The sequence below is a fragment of the Notolepis coatsorum genome (genome assembly GCF_963971535.1).
Source record: "Notolepis coatsorum genome assembly, chromosome: 9".
NCBI classification, from domain to species: domain Eukaryota; kingdom Metazoa; phylum Chordata; class Actinopteri; order Aulopiformes; family Paralepididae; genus Notolepis; species Notolepis coatsorum.
The window spans coordinates 70,103,717-70,131,712 of record NC_140173.1 but is presented as its reverse complement, the minus strand read 5'-3'; the positions used below and the strand labels follow the sequence as shown (position 1 = coordinate 70,131,712).

Here is a 27,996-nt window from a genome sequence, read left to right as displayed (position 1 = left end):
CTTAATAGAATACGTCCAACTCGACGATATAGTGCCAAATATGACTATTCAAATATTAATATACACGATGTCTCAATGCCGATACTGGGCCGAATTGGCCTTACTGCCCACACGTGGTTCGCGGGGAGGCTTTTGCGTCTGTCACTCTGTTGGAGGGTAAGGAACTGGACTAAAAGAAAGCTCTACTTTAATAGCGCACTATGAACAAATAGTACCATTAGTGGTGCGGTAGACATATTCCTACGCGGAACTAGGACTTGTCCATACATGTTGAGCGGTACGATTGAACCTGGTCTGAGGGGTATGGCGACCTGGCACCAAGGTCTCGTCCAATGGTAGAATGGAGACTATTATGGGATGTTCAGTAGACTAGAAGGGATATTCAATGCATATTGTACAAGGAATATGTTATGGTTTGTAACCGACCCCAATCGCACAACACAAGACAGGTATGATGGTTTGCCAAGAAACAGATATTTATTTAGAACAGGGAAAAAGGGCACTGTCCCTTTAAGGGAGAAAACACAAAACACTGGAATAACACAAGAGGGGAAGGTAAAGGTGCCTTTAAGAGGCGGGCAGGAAAAGGGGAACACTAAGGGAAGGTTAAAGGAACGCTAGGGGAACATTAAAGGAACGCTAGGGGAAGGCTTAAAGAAACAGAGGAACTAGAGACTAGGAGAGGTCGGGACAAGGAGAGCTAGGGAACAGGAGAACTGGGGACTAGGAGAACTAGGGACAAGGAACTAGGTGGAACTAGAAGGGGAGAACTAGAGACAGAGGGGACTGAGGCCCGCGGAGGCGGGCTGGGGAACAGGGAGGAACTGGGGACAGAGAACCGCGGAGGCGGGCTGGGGACAGGGAGGAACTGGGGACTGGTGGGAAAACATCTGGGCCGCTCTGCAGAACAGAGGAGAGGGTTAATATTCAAAGGGAACAAACAGAGCAGATGCAGAACAGTCCAAATAACAAAGTAACAAAGTAAATACTATCTTCGTGTGAACAAACACACAGTGGGAGATGAAATGTCCAAAATAATATCCACGAGAGAACAAAACAGAGTGGGAGATGAAATGTCCAAACTAATAACTAAGTGAGAACAAAAGGAGGCAATACGCTGGGTGAGTGACATCACAATCAAAACTCACCCAGGCGTATGCGTAATGGTACAGGAACAGCTGCGGGACGAGGGCAAGGGGCATTACGTTGAGTGAGTGACATCACAATCAAAACTCACCCAGGCGTATGCGTAAAGGTACAGGGACAGCAGCGGGAACGGGGGCAAGAGGCATTACGCTGAGTGAGTGACATCACAATCAAAACTCACCCAGGCGTATGCGTAAAGGTACAGGGACAGCAGCGGGAACGGGGGCAAGGGCACTACGCTGAGTGAGTGACATCACAATCAAAACTCACCCAGGCGTATGCGTAAAGGTACAGGGACAGCAGCGGGAACGGGGGCAATCGCCACCGGGTGGCTGGCTGTCCGAGCCGAGGGACAGAGTGCTGGAACAGTGGCGGTGGCGAGGGTGTCGTCCACCGGGTAGCCGACTGTCGGAGCCGAGGAACAGAGTGCGCGCCACACCTTGGTGTGCGCGTCGGAACAGTGGCGGTGGCGAGGGTGTCGTCCACCGGGTAGCCGCTGTCGGAGCCGAGGAACAGAGTGCGCGCCACACCTTGGTGTGCGCGTCGGAACAGTGGCGGTGGCGAGGGTGTCGTCCACCGGGTAGCCGCTGTCGGAGCCGAGGAACAGAGTGCGCGCCACACCTTGGTGTGCGCGTCGGAACAGAGAGACGCATCGGGGTGCGTCTGCGAGGAGGAGTGTGCCAAGCACAAGGATCTTTGGAAGATGCGCGTTGCGCGCTGGAGACTGGAGAGCGTGCCAAGCCCTTGAAGATGCGCGTTGCGCGCTGGAGACTGGAGAGCGTGCCAAGCCCTTGAAGATGCGCGTTGCGCGCTGGAGACTGGAGAGCGTGCCAAGCCCTTGAAGATGCGCGTTGCGCGCTGGTGACTGGAGAGCGTGCCAAGCCCTTGCAGATGCGCGTTGCGCGCTGGTGACTGGAGAGCGTGCCAAGCCCGAGGGTCCGGAAGATGCGCGTTGGTCTAGATGTGCGTCAGGACGAACAGCTGCGCTGGGGTCTGCAGTGGAACGCTGGGGTGCCTCCCGTGGAAGTTACAGGGAGCGCAGAACAGTCTCCTCCACAGGCTACGGCGACAGCAGACGAAGGCTTGAGCGCATCTGGCGCGCTGGTCTGGATGTGCGTCAGGACGAACAGCTGCGCTGGGGTCTGCAGTGGAACGCTGGGGTGCCTCCCGTGGAAGTTACAGGGAGCGCAGAACAGTCTCCTCCACAGGCTACGGCGACAGCAGACGAAGGCTTGAGCGCATCTGGCGCGCTGGTCTGGAGTGGAACACTGGAATACCTCCCGTAGAGGATTAGAGAGCGCAGTACAATGTCTCCCTCCAGGCAAACGGCGACAGGTGGCCAAAGCTTGCACCTCGTCTCACGCCGGAGATAAAACAGCATAGGCAGACAGAGGATCTCCCGAAAAAGTCTAGATGTTTAGAGAATATGACTCGGCAAGTATACAACACGACCCCACGCCGAAACGAGGGGAAGAGCCCTGGTATTTAAAGCCCACAGGGGAACTAATTAGCCTGCCACCACAGGTGCGAGAGGTAATTGATAATAGTCCAGGTGTGGCCACTGAGAGTAAACGAGAGTAAAGAACGAGAGGGTGGGGGCTAGAGAGAGTGAGTGAGAGGGGAAAATAAACAGTATAGGCTTAAAGAAACAGAGAAAAGGTGGTGAGCAGCGGGCAAAACCTCACAGTACCCCCCCCTCAACGGGAGCCACCCGGCGACCCAAAACAAATACAGACAGAGTGGCAGGGGGCAAAACAAGAGGTACTGGCCAAGCCAGCAGGGGAAGCCACCACAAGAGTGGGGCTAGCAAAAGAAACAGGGTCGCCGAGGGGTAACTAGGGTAGCGGAGGGGCAACTGGGGGAACTGGTCTAGAGGAACTAGGTCTAGAGAACTAGTCTAGCGAACTGGGCAAGAGAACTGGTCTAGAGAACTGGTTTAGAGAACTGGTCTAGAGAACTGGTCTAGAGAACTGGTCTAGAGGAACTGGTCTAGAGGAACTGGGTCTAGAGAACTGGTCTAGAGCAACTGGTCTAGAGGAACTGAGGGGCAAGCAGGGTAGCTAAGGGGTAACCATGGTAGCACCGGGAAAGGGCTAGCAGAGGGAAGGTTAGCTGCCAGGGCACTGATAGCTACAGGGCCTATGCTAGCTGTACTGCTACATCAACATAGAGGCTGCGCAAGCTGCCGGAGCCAGGCTAGCAGAGGGAAAGGGTAGCTGCCAGGGCACTGATAGCTACAGGGCCTATGCTAGCTGTACTGCTACATCAACATAGAGACTGCGCTAGCTGCCGGAGCTAGGCTGGCAGACAGGGCTGGACCAGCATGAGAGAACAAGCTAGCTGGAAGGACAGTCCTAGCTGTGTGAGATAAACTGACCTTGCTAGCTGAAAGGGCAGTCCTAGCAGAGGGATAAACTACACAAAAAGTGGAGGCCATGCAGAGGGACCGGGTTAGCTGCTTGGGCCTGGCTAGCTACAGGGCCTATGCCAGCTGCAAGGCTGCATAAACATAGAGGCTGTGCCAGCAGCCGGGGCTAAGCTAGCAGATAGGGGCTCTGCTGAGGGACTGGGTTAGCTGCCAGGGCATGGCTAGCTACAGGGGGGTCAAACAGGGCAAAACGGGAAGCAACCAGGGGAGCTAACCGGGGAGACTAACAAGCTAAACAGGGGAGTAACAGGCTAACAAGGGAGCTAAACAGGACTAACAAGGAAGCTAAACTGGGCTAACAGGGAAGCTAGAGGGGAGACTAACAAGCTAACAGGGGAGCTAACAGGGCTAACAGGGGAGCTAGAGGGAACAAGAAAAAAAAAGGCAAACTCAACATACACCGTCTGTGCTGGCTGGGGTCGTCGATTTGGTGGGGTCGTACTGTTATGGTTTGTAACCGACCCCAATCGCACAACACAAGACAGGTATGATGGTTTGCCAAGAAACAGATATTTATTTAGAACAGGGAAAAAGGGCACTGTCCCTTTAAGGGAGAAAACACAAAACACTGGAATAACACAAGAGGGGAAGGTAAAGGTGCCTTTAAGAGGCGGGCAGGAAAAGGGGAACACTAAGGGAAGGTTAAAGGAACGCTAGGGGAACATTAAAGGAACGCTAGGGGAAGGCTTAAAGAAACAGAGGAACTAGAGACTAGGAGAGGTCGGGACAAGGAGAGCTAGGGAACAGGAGAACTGGGGACTAGGAGAACTAGGGACAAGGAACTAGGTGGAACTAGAAGGGGAGAACTAGAGACAGAGGGGACTGAGGCCCGCGGAGGCGGGCTGGGGAACAGGGAGGAACTGGGGACAGAGAACCGCGGAGGCGGGCTGGGGACAGGGAGGAACTGGGGACTGGTGGGAAAACATCTGGGCCGCTCTGCAGAACAGAGGAGAGGGTTAATATTCAAAGGGAACAAACAGAGCAGATGCAGAACAGTCCAAATAACAAAGTAACAAAGTAAATACTATCTTCGTGTGAACAAACACACAGTGGGAGATGAAATGTCCAAAATAATATCCACGAGAGAACAAAACAGAGTGGGAGATGAAATGTCCAAACTAATAACTAAGTGAGAACAAAAGGAGGCAATACGCTGGGTGAGTGACATCACAATCAAAACTCACCCAGGCGTATGCGTAATGGTACAGGAACAGCTGCGGGACGAGGGCAAGGGGCATTACGCTGAGTGAGTGACATCACAATCAAAACTCACCCAGGCGTATGCGTAAAGGTACAGGGACAGCAGCGGGAACGGGGGCAAGAGGCATTACGCTGAGTGAGTGACATCACAATCAAAACTCACCCAGGTGTATGCGTAAAGGTACAGGGACAGCAGCGGGAACGGGGGCAAGGGCACTACGCTGAGTGAGTGACATCACAATCAAAACTCACCCAGGCGTATGCGTAAAGGTACAGGGACAGCAGCGGGAACGGGGGCAATCGCCACCGGGTGGCTGGCTGTCCGAGCCGAGGGACAGAGTGCTGGAACAGTGGCGGTGGCGAGGGTGTCGTCCACCGGGTAGCCGACTGTCGGAGCCGAGGAACAGAGTGCGCGCCACACCTTGGTGTGCGCGTCGGAACAGTGGCGGTGGCGAGGGTGTCGTCCACCGGGTAGCCGCTGTCGGAGCCGAGGAACAGAGTGCGCGCCACACCTTGGTGTGCGCGTCGGAACAGTGGCGGTGGCGAGGGTGTCGTCCACCGGGTAGCCGCTGTCGGAGCCGAGGAACAGAGTGCGCGCCACACCTTGGTGTGCGCGTCGGAACAGAGAGACGCATCGGGGTGCGTCTGCGAGGAGGAGTGTGCCAAGCACAAGGATCTTTGGAAGATGCGCGTTGCGCGCTGGAGACTGGAGAGCGTGCCAAGCCCTTGAAGATGCGCGTTGCGCGCTGGAGACTGGAGAGCGTGCCAAGCCCTTGAAGATGCGCGTTGCGCGCTGGAGACTGGAGAGCGTGCCAAGCCCTTGAAGATGCGCGTTGCGCGCTGGTGACTGGAGAGCGTGCCAAGCCCTTGCAGATGCGCGTTGCGCGCTGGTGACTGGAGAGCGTGCCAAGCCCGAGGGTCCGGAAGATGCGCGTTGGTCTAGATGTGCGTCAGGACGAACAGCTGCGCTGGGGTCTGCAGTGGAACGCTGGGGTGCCTCCCGTGGAAGTTACAGGGAGCGCAGAACAGTCTCCTCCACAGGCTACGGCGACAGCAGACGAAGGCTTGAGCGCATCTGTCGCGCTGGTCTGGATGTGCGTCAGGACGAACAGCTGCGCTGGGGTCTGCAGTGGAACGCTGGGGTGCCTCCCGTGGAAGTTACAGGGAGCGCAGAACAGTCTCCTCCACAGGCTACGGCGACAGCAGACGAAGGCTTGAGCGCATCTGGCGCGCTGGTCTGGAGTGGAACACTGGAATACCTCCCGTAGAGGATTAGAGAGCGCAGTACAATGTCTCCCTCCAGGCAAACGGCGACAGGTGGCCAAAGCTTGCACCTCGTCTCACGCCGGAGATAAAACAGCATAGGCAGACAGAGGATCTCCCGAAAAAGTCTAGATGTTTAGAGAATATGACTCGGCAAGTATACAACACGACCCCACGCCGAAACGAGGGGAAGAGCCCTGGTATTTAAAGCCCACAGGGGAACTAATTAGCCTGCCACCACAGGTGCGAGAGGTAATTGATAATAGTCCAGGTGTGGCCACTGAGAGTAAACGAGAGTAAAGAACGAGAGGGTGGGGGCTAGAGAGAGTGAGTGAGAGGGGAAAATAAACAGTATAGGCTTAAAGAAACAGAGAAAAGGTGGTGAGCAGCGGGCAAAACCTCACAGAATATACAAGGGATATCAGGGGATATACAAATACAATTAAATATATATATATAAATAAATATATATATTCGGTTTAATCTGATCCTTCAGAACAGGTACCAAGTAGGCTATGGCAATATGAAAGTAAGACACACTTCAATTTCAATTTGTATTAGTAATAATGTTCAAAATAAAATAGCCCCTCCTGGCTGCCTGCACTGCAAGGTGGTTGCTATGCAACATACATACAACTTGTCTTTTAAACTTGTTTACCGGTACTCAATTATGGTGACGTGTTGTATATGAATGCCTGTTCTACCTCGTTGCTTATGCTGGATGCCACTTATCATGGTGTGCTAAGATTCATTACTGGCTGTAGATCTGTCACTCATCTCTGCATTTTGTACGAGAAGGTAGGTTGGCTGTCCCTGCCTGCTCCTAGGCTTCATAATGGGTACATCTTCCTCTATAAAGCATTACTTGGACTGTTACCTCTACATCTCTGTACACACCTTACCGTTGCGTCAAACTCTTCCTACAGCTTGCATTCTCAGGACTTTCTATCCACCTCAGTCCCACGAGTTCGCACTGAGTTTGGGAAGAGGGCTTTTGTGTACTCTGCTCCGTTTACCTGGAATGGACTTCAAAAATCTCTTAAACTCCAGGCTTTTATTACTTTGCATAGTTTTAAAACCCTAATTACTGACCTTTTAATGACCGATATAGGGGTCCTACTAATCACCCCAAAGTACCAGAAAATACCCCAAAATACCCCAAAGCCCCAAAATACCAGAAAATACCCCAAAATACCCCAAAGTATACCCCAAAATACCCCAAAGTACCAGAAAATACCCCAAAGTATACCCCAAAATACCAGAAAATACCCCAAAATACCCCAAAGTACCCCAAAATACCCCAAAATACCCCAAAGTACCCCAAAATACCCCATAGTATACCCCAAAGTACCAGAAAATACCCCAAAATACCCCAAAGTATACCCCAAAATACCCCAATGTACCCCAAAGTATACCCCAAAGTATACCCCAAACTACCAGAAAATACCAGAAAATACCCCAAAATAGCCTAAAATACCCCAAAGTATACCCCAAAGTACCAGAAAATACCAGAAAATACCCCAAAATACCCCAAAGTATACCCCAAAATACCAGAAAATACCCCAAAATACCCCCAAAATACCCTAAAATACCCCAAAGTATACCCCAATGTACCAGAAAATACCAGAAAATACCCCAAAGTACCCCAAAATACCCCAAAGTATACCCCAAAGTACCAGAAAATACCAGAAAATACCCCAAAATACCCCCAAAGTACCCCAAATAGTGTGTAATAGTGTAATAGTAGTAATAGTGTGTAATAGTGTAATAGTGTGATAGTGTGTAATAGTGTAATAGTGTGTAATAGTGTAATAGTGTGTAATAGTGTGTAATAGTGTAATAGTGTAATAGTGTGTAATAGTGTAATTATTGAAGATATAATGCTTGTTTGCAAAGTTTGCTGGAGCCACTTCATCCAGAAGGGCACACCCCGGTCAGAGAGCGGACGCAGACACAGAGAACAGTCCTTTCGTATTTATTAAGGATTCTTTTGTTGTGTGATATGCTTCCATCCAGGTCGTAGGGCTGGATGGAGCGATCAAAGATTGAGTGAGTGGTGTTTTAGTTCATGAACGCACTCTTACTGGGAAAGCAGACAGCAATGGAACACATGGGGGCAAGATGGCCGCTGTATTTAAACCCATTAGGACCCCTGGGCTGTCCAGAGAGATGCCAGACTATAAATAATAGGACCCCTGGGCCATCAAAGAAGTGCCTGACTGGAAATGACAATACACAGCATAACAATCATGGGGAATTTACAACAGCCGCCCCAAGAATAGCATAGCTATTATGTAAACAGTCAAATTCCCTAAGTGGCTACCGAGGTCTCTGATTGTCGCCATCATTTGCCACAGTCGGGTCGGGAGCGTAGGACACTTGTGGCAGGGAGGCATCCCGCCGCCCCATCAGCAACCTGTTTGGTGTCACATAATGGTGGCTTAAGGGGCCGCAACCGGGCAGGAGGTAAGTCTGCCACCATTGGAGCCACCGGCTCCCACCTCCACTTCCTACATCCTGTGCAGGTCCTCTGATGATGCTTGATGGCCCGTCTTCCCCACAGGACCCAGTACTGGTGCCTGATCTCTGCGAAGACCCTATCGGGCCCTGGGTGGAGTAGGCGGGCATCTACATCCTTGATGAGTTTCGTCACTGCATGGCCAGGATCGAGAACTATGGGGTGGATGTCAGTAGAACAGGAGGTGTCCAGGTGACAAGAGCGTCCACCAATTTGGAGAAGACCCATTGTATGATCCATCTCTGGTGAGAGCGTACTGAGCTTACTACTGGGCAGTACTGGGTTTCCAGCTCTGAGACACTTAAATCCCTCTGGGAAGCAGTCCGCCTGGCTGGTCTTCAGCAGGAAGACTTCGGTGTCATGCAGGTTAGGTTGAGGTAAGGAGGAGTCGGCCGCCGCCCCGTGATGGGTGAACCATGACTCGTCAGACTCATTTACCGCTTCTTCACCCAGCTTGGCAACACATCCTCCATCGAGCTTTTTGATCTCTGCTCCAGTGATTTGAGCCTTAGCTGAATCTCCTACCAGTCTTTGCTCTGTGTTACGGGGCATTGGCATGACTGCTTTGGCAGTGGCTTTCAGTGGTGGCGCGTCCTTTGCGCGGAGCAGAGGCGTGGCGTATCGGAGTGTGTCACCAACCTTCACCCTCTCAGTGCGTGCTTCCAGGATGCCCACAGTCTCGTGGTCCAGACGGGCCCTTACTGCTAGCTTTCCACTTCTAAATGGAAGCACATCAAGCTGCCAGAGACGTTCAACGTGTTGATAGAGGTCGTCCGGTGCAGACTTGAGAGAGGTAAAGTAGCATGAAGTAGCCTGTGACGCAAGACCATCTGGGCCTTGGAGTGCCCAGCCGAGCGCTGTGTGGACTGCTGCGGGTCCACCTTTGGGGCCGAATCTGATGGGTTCTTGGGATGTGATCAGATGGGTGCAGTCTGCACCAATTAGCAGTAGTGGATGCACTTGACTGAAGTCCTGCAATGGGAGCCCCCTCAGGTGGCGATAGCGTTCCTGAAGCGCAGTCACAGGGTAAGACTGCTCGGACAGGGCTAATCGACCTGCTGTGAAGGCGCCCTTCACCAGGTGCTGTTCAGAAGGATGAGTCAGGGAGGCCACATGGAAATCTACAGACTTGCCAGTGAGGCGAGCCACGTCCTGTCGAATCGTCCGCAGTGCGAGGGACTCCACTTCGCCTTTAAGGTCCAGGTGTCGAGCTGCAGCAGGCAGTATTATCGTGCGTTCAGCTCCATCGTCTAGGATCGCATAAGTGTGCAGTGACTTGCTCCCGTTAGTAATGACGATTGGTACCACCTTAAGGTACACCTTCCCTCCTTGTTTGGAGTTGGAGAGCGAGGCACCATCCTTTGGTGTGATGAGGTAGGCACGGGGACCCGGCTTGGCGATGGCGTGGAGAACTCTGAGGTGGACCTCCTGGCACTCACTGCATGGTTTCCTCAAGGTGCAGGCATCTTGCTCATGGCTGGTACGACCGCAATTACGACAACGTTTGCCATTTGCTATCCACTTCTCAACCTTTCCCGGCGAGCATTGGACAATGTCTGGACACTGCGATAGGTAGTGCTCGGCACTCCTACAGAAGAGACACATCCTCTTGAACTTCTGCTTCTTGGCTTCTGATTGAGATGTCTCAGCAGGCTGGTGGCTGTCTTGTTTAGGCTTGGCGGAGCCATAATAAACAGAGAAAGGCTGGTTGCAAGGTCTGGGTGGGGGAACTTGCTTGTCTCTGTTAGAGAACTGTGTCCCTTCCATCCGATGGCGCTGTGCCATTCTCTCTGACAGTCTTTGAGCTTCAGCCTTTACCCTGAGCCAGTCGGCGAGGTCTCGAAGGTCGTACGGGTTTAGGCTGGTTGTGTCGAGGCGACCTCGAGCCTGTAGGTGCTCCACAAAGCCATCTCTTACTTGCGTAGGGAGTTTACACAGGAGCCGGTCCACATGGCCGGTCGACCTGACTTCCATCCCGTTAGGTCCTTCCAGTGATGTGAGCATTCCCACTAGCAAGTCGACGCTAAGGGCGAAGCTCTGGAAGGCTTTGGTATCTCCTGCTTTGAGATCAGGAGCGTTCAGTAGTGCGGCAATCTCGCTTTGTGCAAGCTGATATGGCTGTCCGTATTGCCGCTGCAAGGCCTGCATGGCGGCGGTGTAGGGTTGCGCATAATGCCTGCAGGACTGGGCTATCAGCTTAGCCTCATCTAGAACCAGCTGCTCCATAAGTACACGGTACTTGTAGTGCTCAGAAAGTTCAGTGTGGGCATCGAGTAGGTGGTCCAGCGCCATCTTAAGGTCCGTGAACTCTCTCTCGCTGTCATGGACCAGGTTAGGCAGTTTAGGTACAGGGACTGGCTGCCTGGGAGGCTGGAGAGCGTATGGATCCTGTAGTGCTGTGTACTGGGCCTGACGGACATACTGGACCGGTGGAACTGCTACATGATAATAGGGTGCTGGACCGGGTGTTGGATGCACAAGCTGATAGGCTGGCTGAGTCGATGCAGCAGGCTGAGGCTGATACACTGGTTGTGGATGGTGGCTCAGTTGGTGCAGCAATGGTTGATACATATGCTGAGCAGGGATGGCTTGTGGAGGCTGACATGCTGGTTGTTGATGGCTCTGCTGGTACGGCAGTGCTTGATGCAATTGCTGAGCAGTGTTGATTGGTGGAGGCAGATATGATGATCGTTGATGGTGGCTCAGCTGGTGCGGCAGCGCTTGATACGCTTGCTGAGCAGGGAATACTGGTGGAGGCTGATATGCCCTCGCTGCTGCGACAGCGGTTGTGAATGGTGAAGGCGGCGCTGTCCAGGAGGGTAGTTGATAGGTAGACTGCTGAGGTGCACCTGCTGTATGTTGGCCCACTGGCTGGAGAGCAGCTGCAGTGGGTAACCATCGTGCAGGGTAGAGTGCTGTTGCAGTCTGAGGTTGATAATTAGGCTGTGCAGGCGTAGCTGTAGTATATTGATGCACTTGATATGCAGATCTCATTGGCGTAAGCTCATACCGGGTCTGTGCGGCCGCTGGTGTGCTGCCATGCCTGCTCCTCACCATTGATGACACAGGCTGGTTTGACCGGTAGGTAGGCTGGTAACTTGGAACCGTTGGCATTTGCTGGCCCACGTGACCCACTGCTTGCATCACCTGGAAGTCAGACTGTGGCATGACCAGACTCATCGCGGTGGGGGCTGGGGGCCTCGGAGCAGCCCCGAACAACGGTGCGGAGGTTACTGTCGGCGGTAGAGACTGAGTCGACATGTAGGCTTGCTGCCTTTGGCCCGGTGTACAGGTTGTGGCTTGAGACTGTAACGTTGCAGTTGTTGGGCACAGCAGCGGTATTAGTGGCAGCGAGCTCGACCATGGTGAGCGGTTGGGTGGGACGCTCAGACTATGATGTGACAATGGTGGTGGAAGGCGTAGGGGCACGGTAGAGCAAGGTCCTCTTGCGTCAGAGGTGCCACCTGTTAGGCTCCGACTGTGGTGGCTCTGCTCTGATGGGGATGGCGATGTGAGCCCCACACACACTTCCCGCTGGTCAGGCCGGGTGTTAGCATACGGTGATAGGTCCCAGTGTCGCGTCTGATCGACTGCTCCCGGCAATGAGAGGCAGGGAGGGGGCCCGAGCGCAGTGTGGAGCTGGTCACCTGTAGCTGCAAACTCGGTCTGCAGGCTGAGTGACCGCAGCTGCTGTGCGGTGGCACCTTCGCTGTCATCTGGTAGAGACGGTGCAGTATTAGGCATGAGGGACTGTGGTAAACTAACCAGATAGCCTTGCAGGTGTGCTGGAAGCTGTCGCAGCCTTCCTCCTCGTCTTCCATTTTCGTCTGCTGCTGTTCTCTGTGTGTCCATGGCGCCGTCGTGGGTGAAGTTCTCCGGCTCGAAGGACCAATATTGAAGATATAATGCTTGTTTGCAAAGTTTGCTGGAGCCACTTCATCCAGAAGGGCACACCCCGGTCAGAGAGCGGACGCAGACACAGAGAACAGTCCTTTCGTATTTATTAAGGATTCTGTTGTTGAGCGATATGCTTCCATCCAGGTCGTAGGGCTGGATGGAGCGATCAAATATTGAGTGAGTGGTGTTTTAGTTCATGAACGCACTCTTACTGGGAAAGCAGACAGCAATGGAACACATGGGGGCAAGATGGCCGCTGTATTTAAACCCATTAGGACCCCTGGGCTGTCCAGAGAGATGCCAGACTATAAATAATAGGACCCCTGGGCCATCAAAGAAGTGCCTGACTGGAAATGACAATACACAGCATAACAATCATGGGGAATTTACAACAGTAATAGTGTGTAATAGTGTAATAGTGTGTAAAAGTGTAATAGTGTGCTAGTGTAATAGTGTGTAATAGTGTGTAATAGTGTGTAATAGTGTAATAGTGTGCTAGTGTGTAATAGTGTAATAGTGTGTAATAGTGTAATAGTGTGTAATAGTGTAAAAGTGTAATAGTGTAATAGTGTGTAATAGTGTAATAGTGTGTAATAGTGTAATAGTGTGTAATAGTGTAATAGTATACTAGTGTGTAATAGTGTAATAGTGTAATAATAGTGTAATAGTGTAATAGTGTGTAATAGTGTAATAGTGTAATAGTGTGTAATAGTGTAATAGTGTGCTAGTGTAATAGTGTAATAGTGTGTAATAGTGTGTAATAGTGTGCTAGTGTAATAGTGTGCTAGTGTGTAATATTGTAATAGTGTAATAGTGTGTAATAGTCTAATAGTGTAATAGTGTGTAATAGTGTAATAGTGTGTAATAGTGTAATAGTGTGTAATAGTGTAATAGTGTAATAGTGTAATAGTGTAATTTGGTGTAATAGTGTGTAATAGTGTAATAGTGTAATAGTGTGTAATAGTGTAATAGTGTGTAATAGTGTAATAGTGTGATAGTGTGTAATAGTGTAATAGTGTGTAATAGTGTGTAAAATACCCCAAAGTACCCCAAAATACCCCCAAAGTATACCCCAAAGTACCAGAAAATACCAGAAAATACCCCAAAATACCCCCAAAGTACCCCAAATAGTGTGTAATAGTGTAATAGTGTAATAGTAGTAATAGTGTGTAATAGTGTAATAGTGTGTAATAGTGTAATAGTGTAATAGTGTGATAGTGTGTAATAGTGTAATAGTGTGTAATAGTGTAATAGTGTAATAGTGTGTAAGTGTAATAGTGTAATAGTGTAATAGTGTGTAATAGTGTGTAATAGTGTGCTAGTGTGTAATAGTGTAATAGTGTGTAATAGTGTAATAGTGTGCTAGTGTGTAATAGTGTAATAGTGTGTAATAGTGTAATAGTGTGTAATAGTGTAATAGTGTGTAATAGTGTAAAAGTGTAATAGTGTAATAGTGTGTAATAGTGTAATAGTGTGTAATAGTGTAATAGTATACTAGTGTGTAATAGTGTAATAATAGTGTAATAGTGTAATAGTGTGTAATAGTGTAATAGTGTAATAGTGTGTAATAGTGTAATAGTGTGCTAGTGTAATAGTGTAATAGTGTGTAATAGTGTGTAATAGTGTGCTAGTGTAATAGTGTGCTAGTGTGTAATATTGTAATAGTGTAATAGTGTGTAATAGTGTAATAGTGTAATAGTGTGTAATAGTGTAATAGTGTGTAATAGTGTAATAGTGTAATAGTGTGTAATAGTGTAATAGTGTAATAGTGTAATAGTGTAATTTGGTGTAATAGTGTGTAATAGTGTAATAGTGTAATAGTGTGTAATAGTGTAATAGTGTGTAATAGTGTAATAGTGTGATAGTGTGTAATAGTGTAATAGTGTGTAATAGTGTGTAAAATACCCCAAAGTACCCCAAAATACCCCCAAAGTATACCCCAAAGTACCAGAAAATACCAGAAAATACCCCAAAATACCCCCAAAGTACCCCAAATAGTGTGTAATAGTGTAATAGTGTAATAGTAGTAATAGTGTGTAATAGTGTAATAGTGTAATAGTGTAATAGTGTAATAGTGTGATAGTGTGTAATAGTGTAATAGTGTGTAATAGTGTAATAGTGTGTAATAGTGTAATAGTGTAATAGTGTGTAAGTGTAATAGTGTAATAGTGTAATAGTGTAATAGTGTGTAATAGTGTGTAATAGTGTGCTAGTGTGTAATAGTGTAATAGTGTGTAATAGTGTAATAGTGTGTAATAGTGTAATAGTGTGTAATAGTGTGTAATAGTGTAAAAGTGTGCTAGTGTAATAGTGTAATAGTGTGTAATAGTGTAATAGTGTGTAATAGTGTAATAGTATACTAGTGTGTAATAGTGTAATAGTGTAATAATAGTGTAATAGTGTGTAATAGTGTAATAGTGTGTAATAGTGTAATAGTGTGCTAGTGTAATAGTGTAATAGTGTGTAAGTGTGTAATAGTGTGTAATAGTGTGCTAGTGTAATAGTGTGCTAGTGTGTAATATTGTAATAGTGTAATAGTGTGTAATAGTGTAATAGTGTAATAGTGTGTAATAGTGTGTAATAGTGTAATAGTGTAATAGTGTGTAATAGTGTAATAGTGTAATAGTGTGTAATAGTGTAATAGTGTAATAGTGTAATTTTGTGTAATAGTGTGTAATAGTGTAATAGTGTGTAATAGTGTAATAGTGTGTAATAGTGTAATAGTGTGATAGTGTGTAATAGTGTAATAGTGTGTAATAGTATAATAGTGTGTAATAGTGTAATAGTGTAATAGTGTGTAATAGTGTAATAGTGTAATAGTGTGTAATAGTGTAATAGTGTGTAATAGTGTAATAGTGTAATAGTGTGTAATAGTGTGTAAAAGTGTAATAGTGTGCTAGTGTAATAGTGTAATAGTGTGTAATAGTGTGTAATAGTGTAATAGTGTGCTAGTGTGTAATAGTGTAATAGTGTGTAATAGTGTAATAGTGTGTAATAGTGTAATAGTGTAATAGTGTGTAATAGTGTAATAGTGTGTAATAGTGTGTAATAGTGTAATAGTGTGCTAGTGTAATAGTGTAATAGTGTAATAGTGTGTAATAGTGTAATAGTGTGTAATAGTGTAATAGTGTAATAGTGTGTAATAGTGTAATAATGTAATAGTGTGTAATAGTGTAACAGTGTGTAATAGTGTAATAGTGTAATAGTGTGTAAGTGTGTAATAGTGTGCTAGTGTAATAGTGTAATTGTGTAATAGTGTAATAGTGTAATAGTGTAATAGTGTGTAATAGTGCAATAGTGTGTAATAGTGTGTAATAGTGTGTAATGGTGTAATAGTGTGTAATAGTGTAATAGTGTAATAGTGTGTAATAGTGTAATAGTGTGTAATAGTGTAATAGTGTGTAATTTTGTGTAATAGTGTGTAATAGTGTAATAGTGTGTAATAGTGTAATAGTGTGTAATAGTGTAATAGTGTAATAGTGTGTAATAGTGTAATAGTGTGTAATAGTGTAATAGTGTGTAATAGTGTAATAGACACTATTACACACTATTACAAACTATTACACTATTACACACTATTACACACTATTACACTATTACACTAGCACACTAGCACACTAGCACACTATTACACTATTACACTATTACACTAGCACACTATTACACTATTACACACTATTACACTATTACACACTATTACACTATTACACAATATTACACTATTACACTATTACACACTATTACACTATTACACACTATTACACTATTAAACTATTACACACTAGCACACTATTACACTATTACACTATTACACTAGCACACTATTACACACTATTACACTAGCACACTATTACACTATTACACACTATTACACTATTACACACTATTACACTATTACACTATTACACAAAATTACACTATTACACACTATTACACCATTACACTATTACACTAGCACACTATTACACTATTACACACTATTACACTATTACACACTATTACACTATTACACTATTACACAAAATTACACTATTACACACTATTACACTATTACACACTATTACACTATTACACACTATTACACTATTACACACCATTACACTATTACACTAGCACACTATTACACTATTACACACTATTACACTATTACACTATTACACACTATTACACTATTACACTATTACACACTATTACACACTATTACACACTATTACACTTTTACACTATTACACACGATTACACTATTACACTAGCACACTATTACACACTATTACACTATTACACTATTACACACTATTACACTATTACACACTATTACACAAAATTAAACTATTACACACTATTACACTATTACACACTATTACACTATTACACTATTACACAAAATTACACTATTACACACTATTACACACTATTACACTATTACACACTATTACACTATTACACACCATTACACTATTACACTAGCACACTATTACACTATTACACACTATTACACTATTACACTATTACACTATTACACACTATTACACTATTACACTATTACACACTATTACACTATTACACACTATTACACACTATTACACACTATTACACTATTACACACGATTACACTATTACACTAGCACACTATTACACACTATTACACTATTACACTATTACACACTATTACACTATTACACACTATTACACAAAATTACACTATTACACTATTACACTATTACACACTATTACACTATTACACACTATTACACCATTACACTATTACACTATTACACAAAATGTGCACATTTTAGTTTTTCATTTTAGGTATTTTGTGGTACTTAGTGGTATATTTCCAGGCACTTTGGGGTATTTTGGGATATGTTGGGGTACTTTGGGGTATTTTTGGGGTATTTTAGGGTACTTTGGGGGTATTTTCTGGTACTTTGGGGTATTTTGGGGTACTTTGGGGTATTTTGGGGGTATTTTCTGGTATTTTCTGGTACTTTGGGGTATACTTTGGGGTATACTTTGGGGTATTTTCTGGTATTTTCTGGTACTTTGGGGTATACTTTGGGGTAATTTGGCGTATTTTGGGGTATTTTCTGGTATTTTCTGGTACTTTGGGGTATACTTTGGGGTATTTTGGGATATTTTGGGGTATTTTCTGGTATTTTCTGGTACTTTGGGGTATACTTTGGGGTATTTTAGGGTATTTTGGGGTATTATCTCGTATTTTCCGGTACTTTGGGGTATACTTTGGGGTATTTTGGGGTACTTTGGGGTATTTTGGGGTATTGTCTGGTATTTTCTGGTACTTTGGGGTATACTTTGGGTAGGGATGCTCGATATTGGCTTTTTTACCGATACTGTTACGAAGGATCAGATTAAACCGAATATATATATTTATTACTTGAGATATATTGTATAGTATTTGTATATCGTATGATATCCCTTGTATATTCTTTGTACATATACACGGAATATCCCTTTACCTAGTACAGACCATAATATTTCGTTCTCCTATTGGACAGCGATCCCCTAGGCGCCACGGCCATACCCTCAATGTCTAGTTCAAAGTCACCGCCAAAGACATGCCTGGACATGACGGGCTCTGCGCAAGAATACGAGACAGAAATAAGGCTGGTACTAGATTGTTCACCTAACGTATAAATACGGCGCAGGTGAATACAGCAGTATGTTAACCAATAAGTTGAAGCCTCACACCACGATACAACGTGCTGTGAAGTGGGCCTGTTTTGCCCCAAAATAGAGCCTTGAGACTAGAGTTGTTCCGATACCGATACCAGTATCGGAAATGCCGCCGATACTGCCTAAAATGCTGGTATCGGCGAGTACACGTAAATTCTAGCCTCCGATCCCATGATGTAATTTATCTCCTGCCGAGTCCTGCGGAGAGTGAGGATTATAAAATGAACATGTTTTAAAGTGTGATGCTGTGTCATTTTAACAGCAGATACACTTTCTTAAATTCCATTGTCCCCGACAGTGCGGTGTGACGGGGTACTAGATTGTTCACCTAACGTATAAATACGGCGCAGGTGAATACAGCAGTATGTTAACCAATAAGTTGAAGCCTCACACCACGATACAACGTGCTGTGAAGTGGGCCTGTTTTGCCCCAAAATAGAGCCTTGAGACTAGAGTTGTTCCGATACCGATACCAGTATCGGAAATGCCGCCGATACTGCCTAAAATGCTGGTATCGGCGAGTACACGTAAATTCTAGCCTCCGATCCCATGATGTAATTTATCTCCTGCCGAGTCCTGCGGGGAGTGAGGATTATAAAATGAACATGTTTTAAAGTGTGATGCTGTGTCATTTTAACAGCAGATACACTTTCTTAAATTCCATTGTCCCCGACAGTGCGGTGTGACGGGGAGCTCGGACGGGAATCGGGATGTGTTTGGCTGGTGTTATGATAGCATTAGCTGGAAAGATAGCTAGTTGGAACAACATCCGCTTTAACGTTACATCAAATCAGATGATCGCCTGTCCTTTCTCCAGGACCTAACACTGTCTGTGACCGTCTATCAACAATAATGCACCCACGGTGAATTGTATTTAAGTTAAGTAGCTACGGACTAGCGTTAGCTGACTATTACTAACGTTATCAAATGTCAATGCGGGAAGACGAGCTAGGTCAGTTAGCTTAGCTTGATAACGTTACCGTGTCTAAAGTTGGTGCTTTTCATAATCCAGCAATAATGGCTGCAGACCTGCAAGCAAAGTACAGCAAGTGCCAAAGGATAAGAGTCTGAGGCGGAGTTTCAAAAGAGAATGTTGAATATTTATTTTGCATCAAAAATCACAACATGAACGTTCTATCTGCCACTAGCTTACAGACTGAATAGGGTATATCTGCAGAGCCACTGAGTAGCGAGTGCAACACCGTTTAATGTCCGTGTGGATCATTGGAGTAGGGTATATCTGCAGTGCTGTAGCCCATACTCATTGATTAATGATACTAATACAAATCTATACAATCACCTGTTGTTGAATAAATACCATTACTTTCTAGTTATTACTAAAACACAGTATAACAGTATCCGTAAAAATAAAATATATATAATTTATATAATATTTTTTATTTTTATTTTTTTATGCACTGGTATCGGATAAATATCGGTATCGGCCGATACCCAAAGCTTAGGTATCGGAATCGGATCGGAAAGGGAAAAATGGTATCGGAACATCTCTACTTGAGACCGCGTGCGAATTGATAGCTGAAGTGTCAGAGTTTAACGCTGTATCGTCTAGTTCGACCTATTCTATTATTTAAGTAATAGTCTATTATGTATAGTGTATCGTGCGGCTACCGTTCTACAGTGACCAGCATTACCAACGCTTCCTCGTACCGAGCTAGTGTGCTTATCCAGGCTGGGCGGCTTAACCTGGTGCCGTCATCCGAGGAGCCCTAGACGAGAACCGTGTGGATATGTACACTGGATAACCTACACCGGCGACTACAGAGCCCTTTTCGGCTGGATTATATTTGCTTTGGTCCTGTAGCTGATGGAGCGGAGAATCGTCTACACCCACAATTGTGTGGGATTTACCTTGTGAGGAGCAACGTCGAGCCCGCCTCTAGGACGCCTGAGGCTGGCTAGCTTTCCTCCATGCGGCACTGCATACCGGAGAATAGCTGTTGTTCGTCTGCGGATCAAGAGATTATTGCTGTACCTGGAGTCTCCTTATTCCTCGTTGACCCAGACTTTCGCTACCGACAAATCCTCTCCCCTGCTGGCCTACAACCGGAGGGACCCTATTAGTATCTCCAGCTGCCCTACTAGTGTACCATATATATAATTCTTATGATACAGGTGGTATTAATTATCTCCTGCGTAATATGCTCATGGACTTACGCTCTTGACCTATTCATGCACATTCTTCGCCTTACAAGCGCAACTCTCAATCTTGATAAGTAAAGTAATGTAAGATAATCTTCGTGCTGCTAATAAATATTCTTCTAAATGAGTATTTGTGTGAAACCGTGTTATTGTGGATGTGTTCATCTCATATACCTGTGTACTGTATGGCCAGTAGTAATGTACATAACGCAGTAGTGGTTTAATGATACCATACTTATTCAATACAGTCAGGGAATTGTACCCCTCAGTTACAGATACCGATATTCCGATATTGTCCAACTCTTAATTTCCGATACCGATATCAACCGATACCGATATATGCAGGGTTTCCCCGTCCAAAAAACTGAATAATTTCAGGTAACTAATCATTTCACTGGATATATATATAACAAATATTGTTATTGTGTTTGTTTTTTTTAAACCGATACCGATATTTTCCGATATCACATTTTACTGCCGATAATATCGGACATCCCTAACTTTGGGGTATTTTAGGGTATTTTGGGGTATTTGGGGTATTTTCTGGTATTTTGGGGTATACTTTGGGGTATTTTGGGATATTTTCTGGTACTTTGGGGTGATTAGTAGGACCCCGATATAGGAGTGTGCAAATGCTTCTCAGGATAATTCCTACTGGTTACTGTACACGCTGCATTAATGTTATGTTTGATGCTTAGCCTAACCAGAACTTCCCTCTCAATCAATCCCTTGGGGTTTGACACAGTTTAACTGGGAATCCCTGTTCAACGTGAGGTTAACTATCGTAACCGATCGTCCAGCTATATTCCTTTATCTGTAATTGATCAGTCTCCCAGTGAGTAGCTAGATTAATACATTTAGTGGAAGTGGCAATAATCAAAGAATCCGGATAAAATCATTGCTTTATCCATCTGATTCAGATGACGCTGTTGGCCATTTTGACCCTCTCTTGGTCCATATATGGGGTTCTATATCATACTGGCTCCGCTCAGCGTCATCTGCACTAACCTCACTTCGTGCACAGCACTGAATAAAAATCCACAATGTACCTTTACATACCAGCATCCGTCTGGCCACACCCCTATCCGCTACCTTCATAAGCAGGTGTGTGGTCACCTACTCGCCTCCTTCTTCACTTTCACCACAAGGAAGTGCCTGTTGTATACCCCACTTGACGAGGTTGTTTTAGCTGAAGAAAGTTGAGTTACGTGTTTAAATTCTTTCTTGCTTTTTTCTTTCTCTCATACATTTTAAAAGAAAAAAGCTAAGTCATAATGTTTACCTCGGAGGGTCGTGCTAGCAACGTTACCCTTCACCAGCGGTTCTCCATTGCCTCCTCTGTCGTGCGTCTTGGAGCGGGGTTGAGGCCTCTTTCATGGTCGGCAGCCGCGCCCGGTAGGCGTCCGATATATAGTTTGCCTCTCCAAGGAGCTGGTGCACCAGCGCCGTCCCCTGTGCGATGGCCTGGTTCCGGCTCTGGTTCCTTTTCCTCCGGAGAGTCGTCCGCTGTTGGGCGGCCGGCTCCTCTGGTGGCGGAGGATTTGAGACGCAAACTCTTTGCGTCGGCTCGCTCCCGTCGTAAGATGGTGGCTTGTAGACGCGAACGGCCTGGTTTTGGTGAGTTGCTGGAGCCGGATGAGGATGCGTCTGATTCGCCATGGCCAATGGAAACAGAGGACTACATGGTTGAATCGGACGGGTTTTTGTTCGACGCCCCGGTGGAGACATGTCCGCCGCCCGTCCAGGTAACACTGGAGGGGGGTGATAGGTCTCCTTGGGGTTCCTCGTACACGGATGTTGGGTTAGAACCTCCGACTCGGCGGCGGGATGCCCTGCTATCAGCCACATCAGAATGTGGCTCTTTAACCAGTAGTCTGCTGCATGTGAGGGACGCAAGCTCGGTGGGGGAAAGTATGCAGGGGGAACTGCGTGCTTTGTTCCCTGAGCTCATGGCGGCGGCGGCAGTCGCAAACGGCGTGCCGCAGCCACTGCCTGTTCCTGTCCCTGATGATCTCATAGGTCATCTATGGCAACGCCGTCCTGTGAGAGAGATGGGCGTTGTCTGTCCATTTTTCCCCTTGATGGAGGCCTACGTCCGTCAGGGACAGGTGGTCTCCCACATCATGGGCCTCACCCCCGCCTACGTGCGAGTCACGAGGGTGGTGGGTTTGGTAGACGGCATGAAGGAGGGGGTGCCTCGGCTTGATAGGCCGATGGCAGCTCTCCTGTGTCCTGAGGTGGTGTGGGAGCCGTTACGGAAGCCGGTTCCCCAGTCATTTATCTCCGCGACTCAATCTCTGGCTGCCACTTCTAACATCGCGCAGCTGGCGAGATTCATGTCCGGGATACTGACGGGCGGTACGGAGCTGACTGATTTGCAACATGATCAGCTCGCCCAGTCGGCAGGAGCCACTGGGAAAGTACGCGCCCTGGCCACTCTAGTCCAGTGCCACCTTTGGCTGGAGCAGGCGCGTGTGCCGGAAAGTAAGAGGACTCCACTTCTGACGGCACCCCTCTCAGATGCTGGACTTTTCGGGTCGGCACTGCAGTTGATGACCTCGACCTGCAGGGAGATGCAGGAGGAGCGTTCCGTGCTCCAGCCTAATTTCCCCCCGCCCGATGTCGCCGGTGGAATCAGACGGCAGGCTCGTCGTCGGGGTTCCGCCGCCACTGCTACCACCGCCACTGCTGTGAGTTTTTTCAGACCCGTATGTAGGGTCTGTCATTGTCAAGTTGTCGGGGCAGAGCGTAGGAACTTACTGTTCTGCTACGCTCGATATACGTGTAACTTGAGTTTGTTGGTCACATGGCTCAATGTTACCGTGACTTTTCAATCTCTGGCTCACGTGGGAAGTCTCTCTTCTCCGCTGCGCGTCGGGCCTAACAACCACCCCTAGGTGTGATCTAATGAGTATAACACACTCCGTTGCGTGATGTAATGCTTAATTAACCCCTGGTTGTCAAGAGAGAGGGGAGATGAGGAAGATGAGCTGGTGCTGATGGGGAGTGAAGATGAGCTGGAGGACTGATCATACAGTATATACTCCACACACACTGTGTTTAAGTTATTAAATCATAATAATTGTCCAAATCTCTGTAGTTTTTTTAATGTATTTTTTTAATAGGCCTTTATATTCACTAGTACGTTTTGGACAAGTAAGTTTAGCTTTCGGACAAGTCAAATATCAAAAAGTTAATGTCAAGCCCTGCTCTCATGTCTCTCTGAGTCCTCTCATGTCCCTCTCATGTCCCTCTCATGTCCCTCTCATGTCCCTCTGATGTCTCTCTGAGTCCTCTCATGTCCCTCTCATGTCCCTCTCATGTCCCTCTCATGTCCCTCTCATGTCTCCTCTCATGTCCCTCTGATGTCTCTATGAGTCCTCTCATGTCCCTCTCATGTCTCCTCTCATGTCCCTCTGATGTCTCTATGAGTCCTCTCATGTCCCTCTCATGTCCCTCTCATGTCCCTATGAGTCCTCTCATGTCCCTCTGATGTCTCTCTGAGTCCTCTCATGTCCCTCTGATGTCTCTCTGAGTCCTCTTATGTCTCTCTCATGTCTCTCTGAGTCCTCTTATGTCCCTCTCATGTCTCTCTGAGTCCTATCATGTCCCTCTGATGTCTCTCTGAGTCCTCTCATGTCCCTATGAGTCCCTCTCATGTCCCTCTGAGTCCTCTAATGTCTCTCTAATGTCTCTCTGATGTCCCTCTCATGTCCCTCTCATGTCTCTCTGAGTCCTCTAATGTCCCTCTGATGTCTCTCTGAGTCCTCTCATGTCCCTCTGATGTCTCTCTGAGTCCTCTCATGTCCCTCTGATGTCTCTCTGAGTCCTCTCATGTCCCTCTGATGTCTCTCTGAGTCCTCTCATGTCCCTCTGATGTCTCTCTGAGTCCTCTCATGTCCCTCTGATGTCTCTCTGAGTCCTCTCATGTCCCTCTGATGTCTCTCTGAGTTCTCTCATGTCTCTCATGTCTCTCTGAGTCCTCTCATGTCTCTCTGAGTCCTCTCATGTCTCTCTGAGCCCTCTCATGTCCCTCTGATGTCCCTCTCATGTCCCTCTGATGTCCCTCTCATGTCCCTCTCATGTCTCTCTGAGTCCTCTCATGTCTCTCATGTCTCTCTGAGTCCTCTCATGTCCCTCTCATGTCTCTCTGAGTCCTCTCATGTCTCTCATGTCTCTGAGTCCTCTCATGTCCCTCTCATGTCTCTCTGAGTCCTCTCATGTCTCTCATGTCTCTCTGAGTCCTCTCATGTCTCTCATGTCTCTCTGAGTCCTCTCATGTCCCTCTCATGTCTCTCTGAGTCCTCTCATGTCTCTCTGAGTCCTCTCATGTCTCTCTGAGTCCTCTCATGTCTCTCTGAGTCCTCTCATGTCTCTCATGTCTCTCTGAGTCCTCTCATGTCCCTATCATGTCTCTCTGAGTCCTCTCATGTCTCTCTGAGTCCTCTCATGTCCCTCTAATGTCCCTCATGTCCCTCTCATGTCTCTCTGAGTCCTCTCATGTCCCTCTGATGTCCCTCTGAGTCCTCTCATGTCTCTCTGAGTCCTCTCATGTCTCTCATGTCTCTCTGAGTCCTCTCATGTCTCTCTGAGTCCTCTCATGTCTCTCATGTCTCTCTGAGTCCTCTCATGTCTCTCTGAGTCCTCTCATGTCTCTCATGTCTCTCTGAGTCCTCTCATGTCTCTCTGAGTCCTCTCATGTCCCTCTAATGTCCCTCTCATGTCCCTATGAGTCCTCTCATGTCTCTCATGTCTCTCTGAGTCCTCTCATGTCTCTCTGAGTCCTCTCATGTCTCTCATGTCTCTCTGAGTCCTCTCATGTCTCTCTGAGTCCTCTCATGTCCCTCTAATGTCCCTCTCATGTCCCTATGAGTCCTCTCATGTCCCTATGAGTCCTCTCATGTCCCTCTAATGTCCCTCTAATGTCCCTCTCATGTCCCTCTAATGTCCCTCTCATGTCCCTATGAGTCCTCTCATGTCCCTCTAATGCAGTGTTTCTCAAAGTGGGGGGCGCAGAGGCATGACAGGGGGGGCCTTGAGATTTATAAAAAAAAAGAAAAAAATAAAAAAAAGATTTTGGATTACAGAAAATTATCACTAAAGTGCTATCTGTTGCAGCTGCACTGTTCTCCATGAAAATACCATATTTGGATAAGTTTGACCATTTCTCAAAATCTGAAAATCATTATTTAATAAAACACAGAAAAGGATCACCAAGTTACTCTCGATAAAAACAAACTTTACAGACAACATTGAGACAAAGCTTCCTGACACATCTCCATCCAAACTCTTGGAAGAACTCATTGATCCCACCTGGAGAGCTAGTTTCAGAGTGTGGTGCTGAGTACCAAGTATCTCATGATGCAGCAGTTAAGGTGTTGATACCATTCAGCACCACATATCTGTGTGAAGCTGGCTTTTCATCCATGACAGCTCTGACAACAAAATATAGGGCCAAGTTGAGCCTTGAGGATGACATGCGTGTTGCCTTGTCAAAGACTGACAGCAATAAAGACTGTTTGCTTATTTCCTATGTTCGCTTTGTAAATTCCCAGTCACTGAGTGAAGATCTGCTGTTTTGCAAATATGTCAAAAACAGAGCGACAGCTGATGAGCTCTTCAAAATTATTGACAGTTACCTGACAGAACATGAACTGAAATGGGAGAACTGTGTGGGCTTTTGCTCTGACGGTGCGCAGGCCATGGCAGGGAAAAGGAGGGGGCTACAGGCGCTCATCAAGGGGGTCTCGCCAAACGCGCAATGGACGCACTGTAAATTCACAGAGAGGCGCTAGCGTCAAGACAGCTTAGCCCTGAGCTGAATGAGGTTTTGACAGAAGTTATAAACATGGTAAATTTCATCAAAACCCGAGCCCTGAAAGCACGCCTGTTCTCTGCGCTGTGAGGAGATGGGAGCTGACCATTCTGCAGTGCTGTTTCACAGCGAGGCAAGGTGGCTCTCGCGAGGGAAGGTGTTGTCAATTTGAAAGGTCACGATATTGGTGTTATTTCAATAAATTTAAACATGGCCCATTTCATGACTATTTTGTTGGGGCGAGGGGGGGGCCCAAGATATTTTGGTCCGCCAAAGGGGGGCCTGACAGAAAAAGTTTGAGAAGCACTGCTCTAATGTCCCTCTAATGTCCCTCTCATGTCCCTATGAGTCCTCTCATGTCCCTATGAGTCCTCTCATGTCCCTCTCATGTCCCTATGAGCCCTCTCATGTCCCTCTCATGTCCCTATGAGTCCTCTCATGTCCCTCTCATGTCCCTATGAGTCCTCTCATGTCCCTCTCATGTCCCTATGAGCCCTCTCATGTCCCTCTCATGTCCCTATGAGTCCTCTCATGTCCCTCTCATGTCCCTATGAGTCCTCTCATGTCCCTCTCATGTCCCTATGAGTCCTCTCATGTCCCTCTGATTCCTCTGATGTCCCTCTGATGTCCCGTCTGGCCTGCAGGGCGCGGCTCGGTCCTGAACGCCAAGGGAGAGGTAGAGATGGACGCCATAGTGATGGACGGCAGAGAACTGGCTAGCGGGGCCGTGTCTGCAGTACGCAACGTAGCCAACCCGGTCCAGCTGGCACGGCTGGTCATGGAGAAGGTACACACACAAATAACACACATGGACACGCACTGTTGCACGCACACACACACACACACACACACACACACACACACACACACACACACACACACACACACACACACACACACACACACACACACACACACACACACACACACACACACACACACACACACACACACACAGTACGTGTGTCTGACTCTTAACCACCAATACCTGCACGGACTACAATATATGACGAATATCATGCCAGTTAGGGTACCCTGTGTATACTGTTTACTTTGTATATTCAGATTCAAATTCTGTATTGCCTATTTTTATTGTAACGTATAATATAAGCGATAGGGCATACAGACCCTCATCTGCACCTTTGTTTACACTGTTTACCTTTCTCATATTTCTATATTCAGAGATAATTATTGTTTCGTTTATTTTTTCTCATATTTCTATATTCTGAGTTAAGTACGTTGTTTACACTGTTTATTTTTTCTCATATGTTTATATTCAGATCAAATTGTCTTGCCTATATTTTTGTCTTTCTACTATTACCCAGCCCATACCTGTACCTCCCCTCCCGCCTCCCCCCATGCGGCTATGATGCCTGACTTTCCCCAAGGGGATCAATAAAGTAAACAATAAATAATAATAATAATAATAATAATAATAATAATAATAATAATGATAATAATAATAATAATAATAATAATAATAATAATAATAATAATAATAATAATAATAATAATAATAATAATAATAATAATAATAATAATAATAATAATAATAATAATAATAATAATAATAATAATAATAATAATAATAATAATAATAATAATATCTTATCTTATATTATTATCAGTAGCGTTGTCTGTAGATATATAAATCTATACACAGTTCAAAACAAGTAAATCACACCGATTCAAGCACATATCCAAACACAAACATAATACTTTGCGCATAAATCCAAGGAAAGCTTCCATATCACTGCGCTACTGTGTTCTGTTCTCATCCGAGCTCCCGCCCCTGGCTCTGTTTCAGACCAGTCACCTGTGTCTGACGGCGGCAGGTGCCAATAAGTTTGCCAGGTCCGTGGGCGTGGCCGAGGT

At 46.5% G+C, this 27,996-nt stretch overlaps 1 protein-coding gene across 1 annotated transcript in view; it reads left to right on the top strand.

Moving 5' to 3' along the window:
* Positions 1-27,996, top strand: part of asrgl1 (asparaginase and isoaspartyl peptidase 1) — a gene marked incomplete at its 3' end in the record, with an annotated part of 69,941 nt that overhangs the window by 23,279 nt on the left and 18,666 nt on the right. Inside the window, exons 3-4 of the mRNA XM_084321005.1 lie at positions 26,766-26,908; positions 27,929-27,996. The exon at positions 27,929-27,996 is cut by the window's right edge and continues 87 nt beyond it. Of these exons, the coding sequence (XP_084177131.1) occupies positions 26,766-26,908; positions 27,929-27,996 (211 nt within the window). The remainder of the gene's footprint in view (positions 1-26,765; positions 26,909-27,928) is intronic.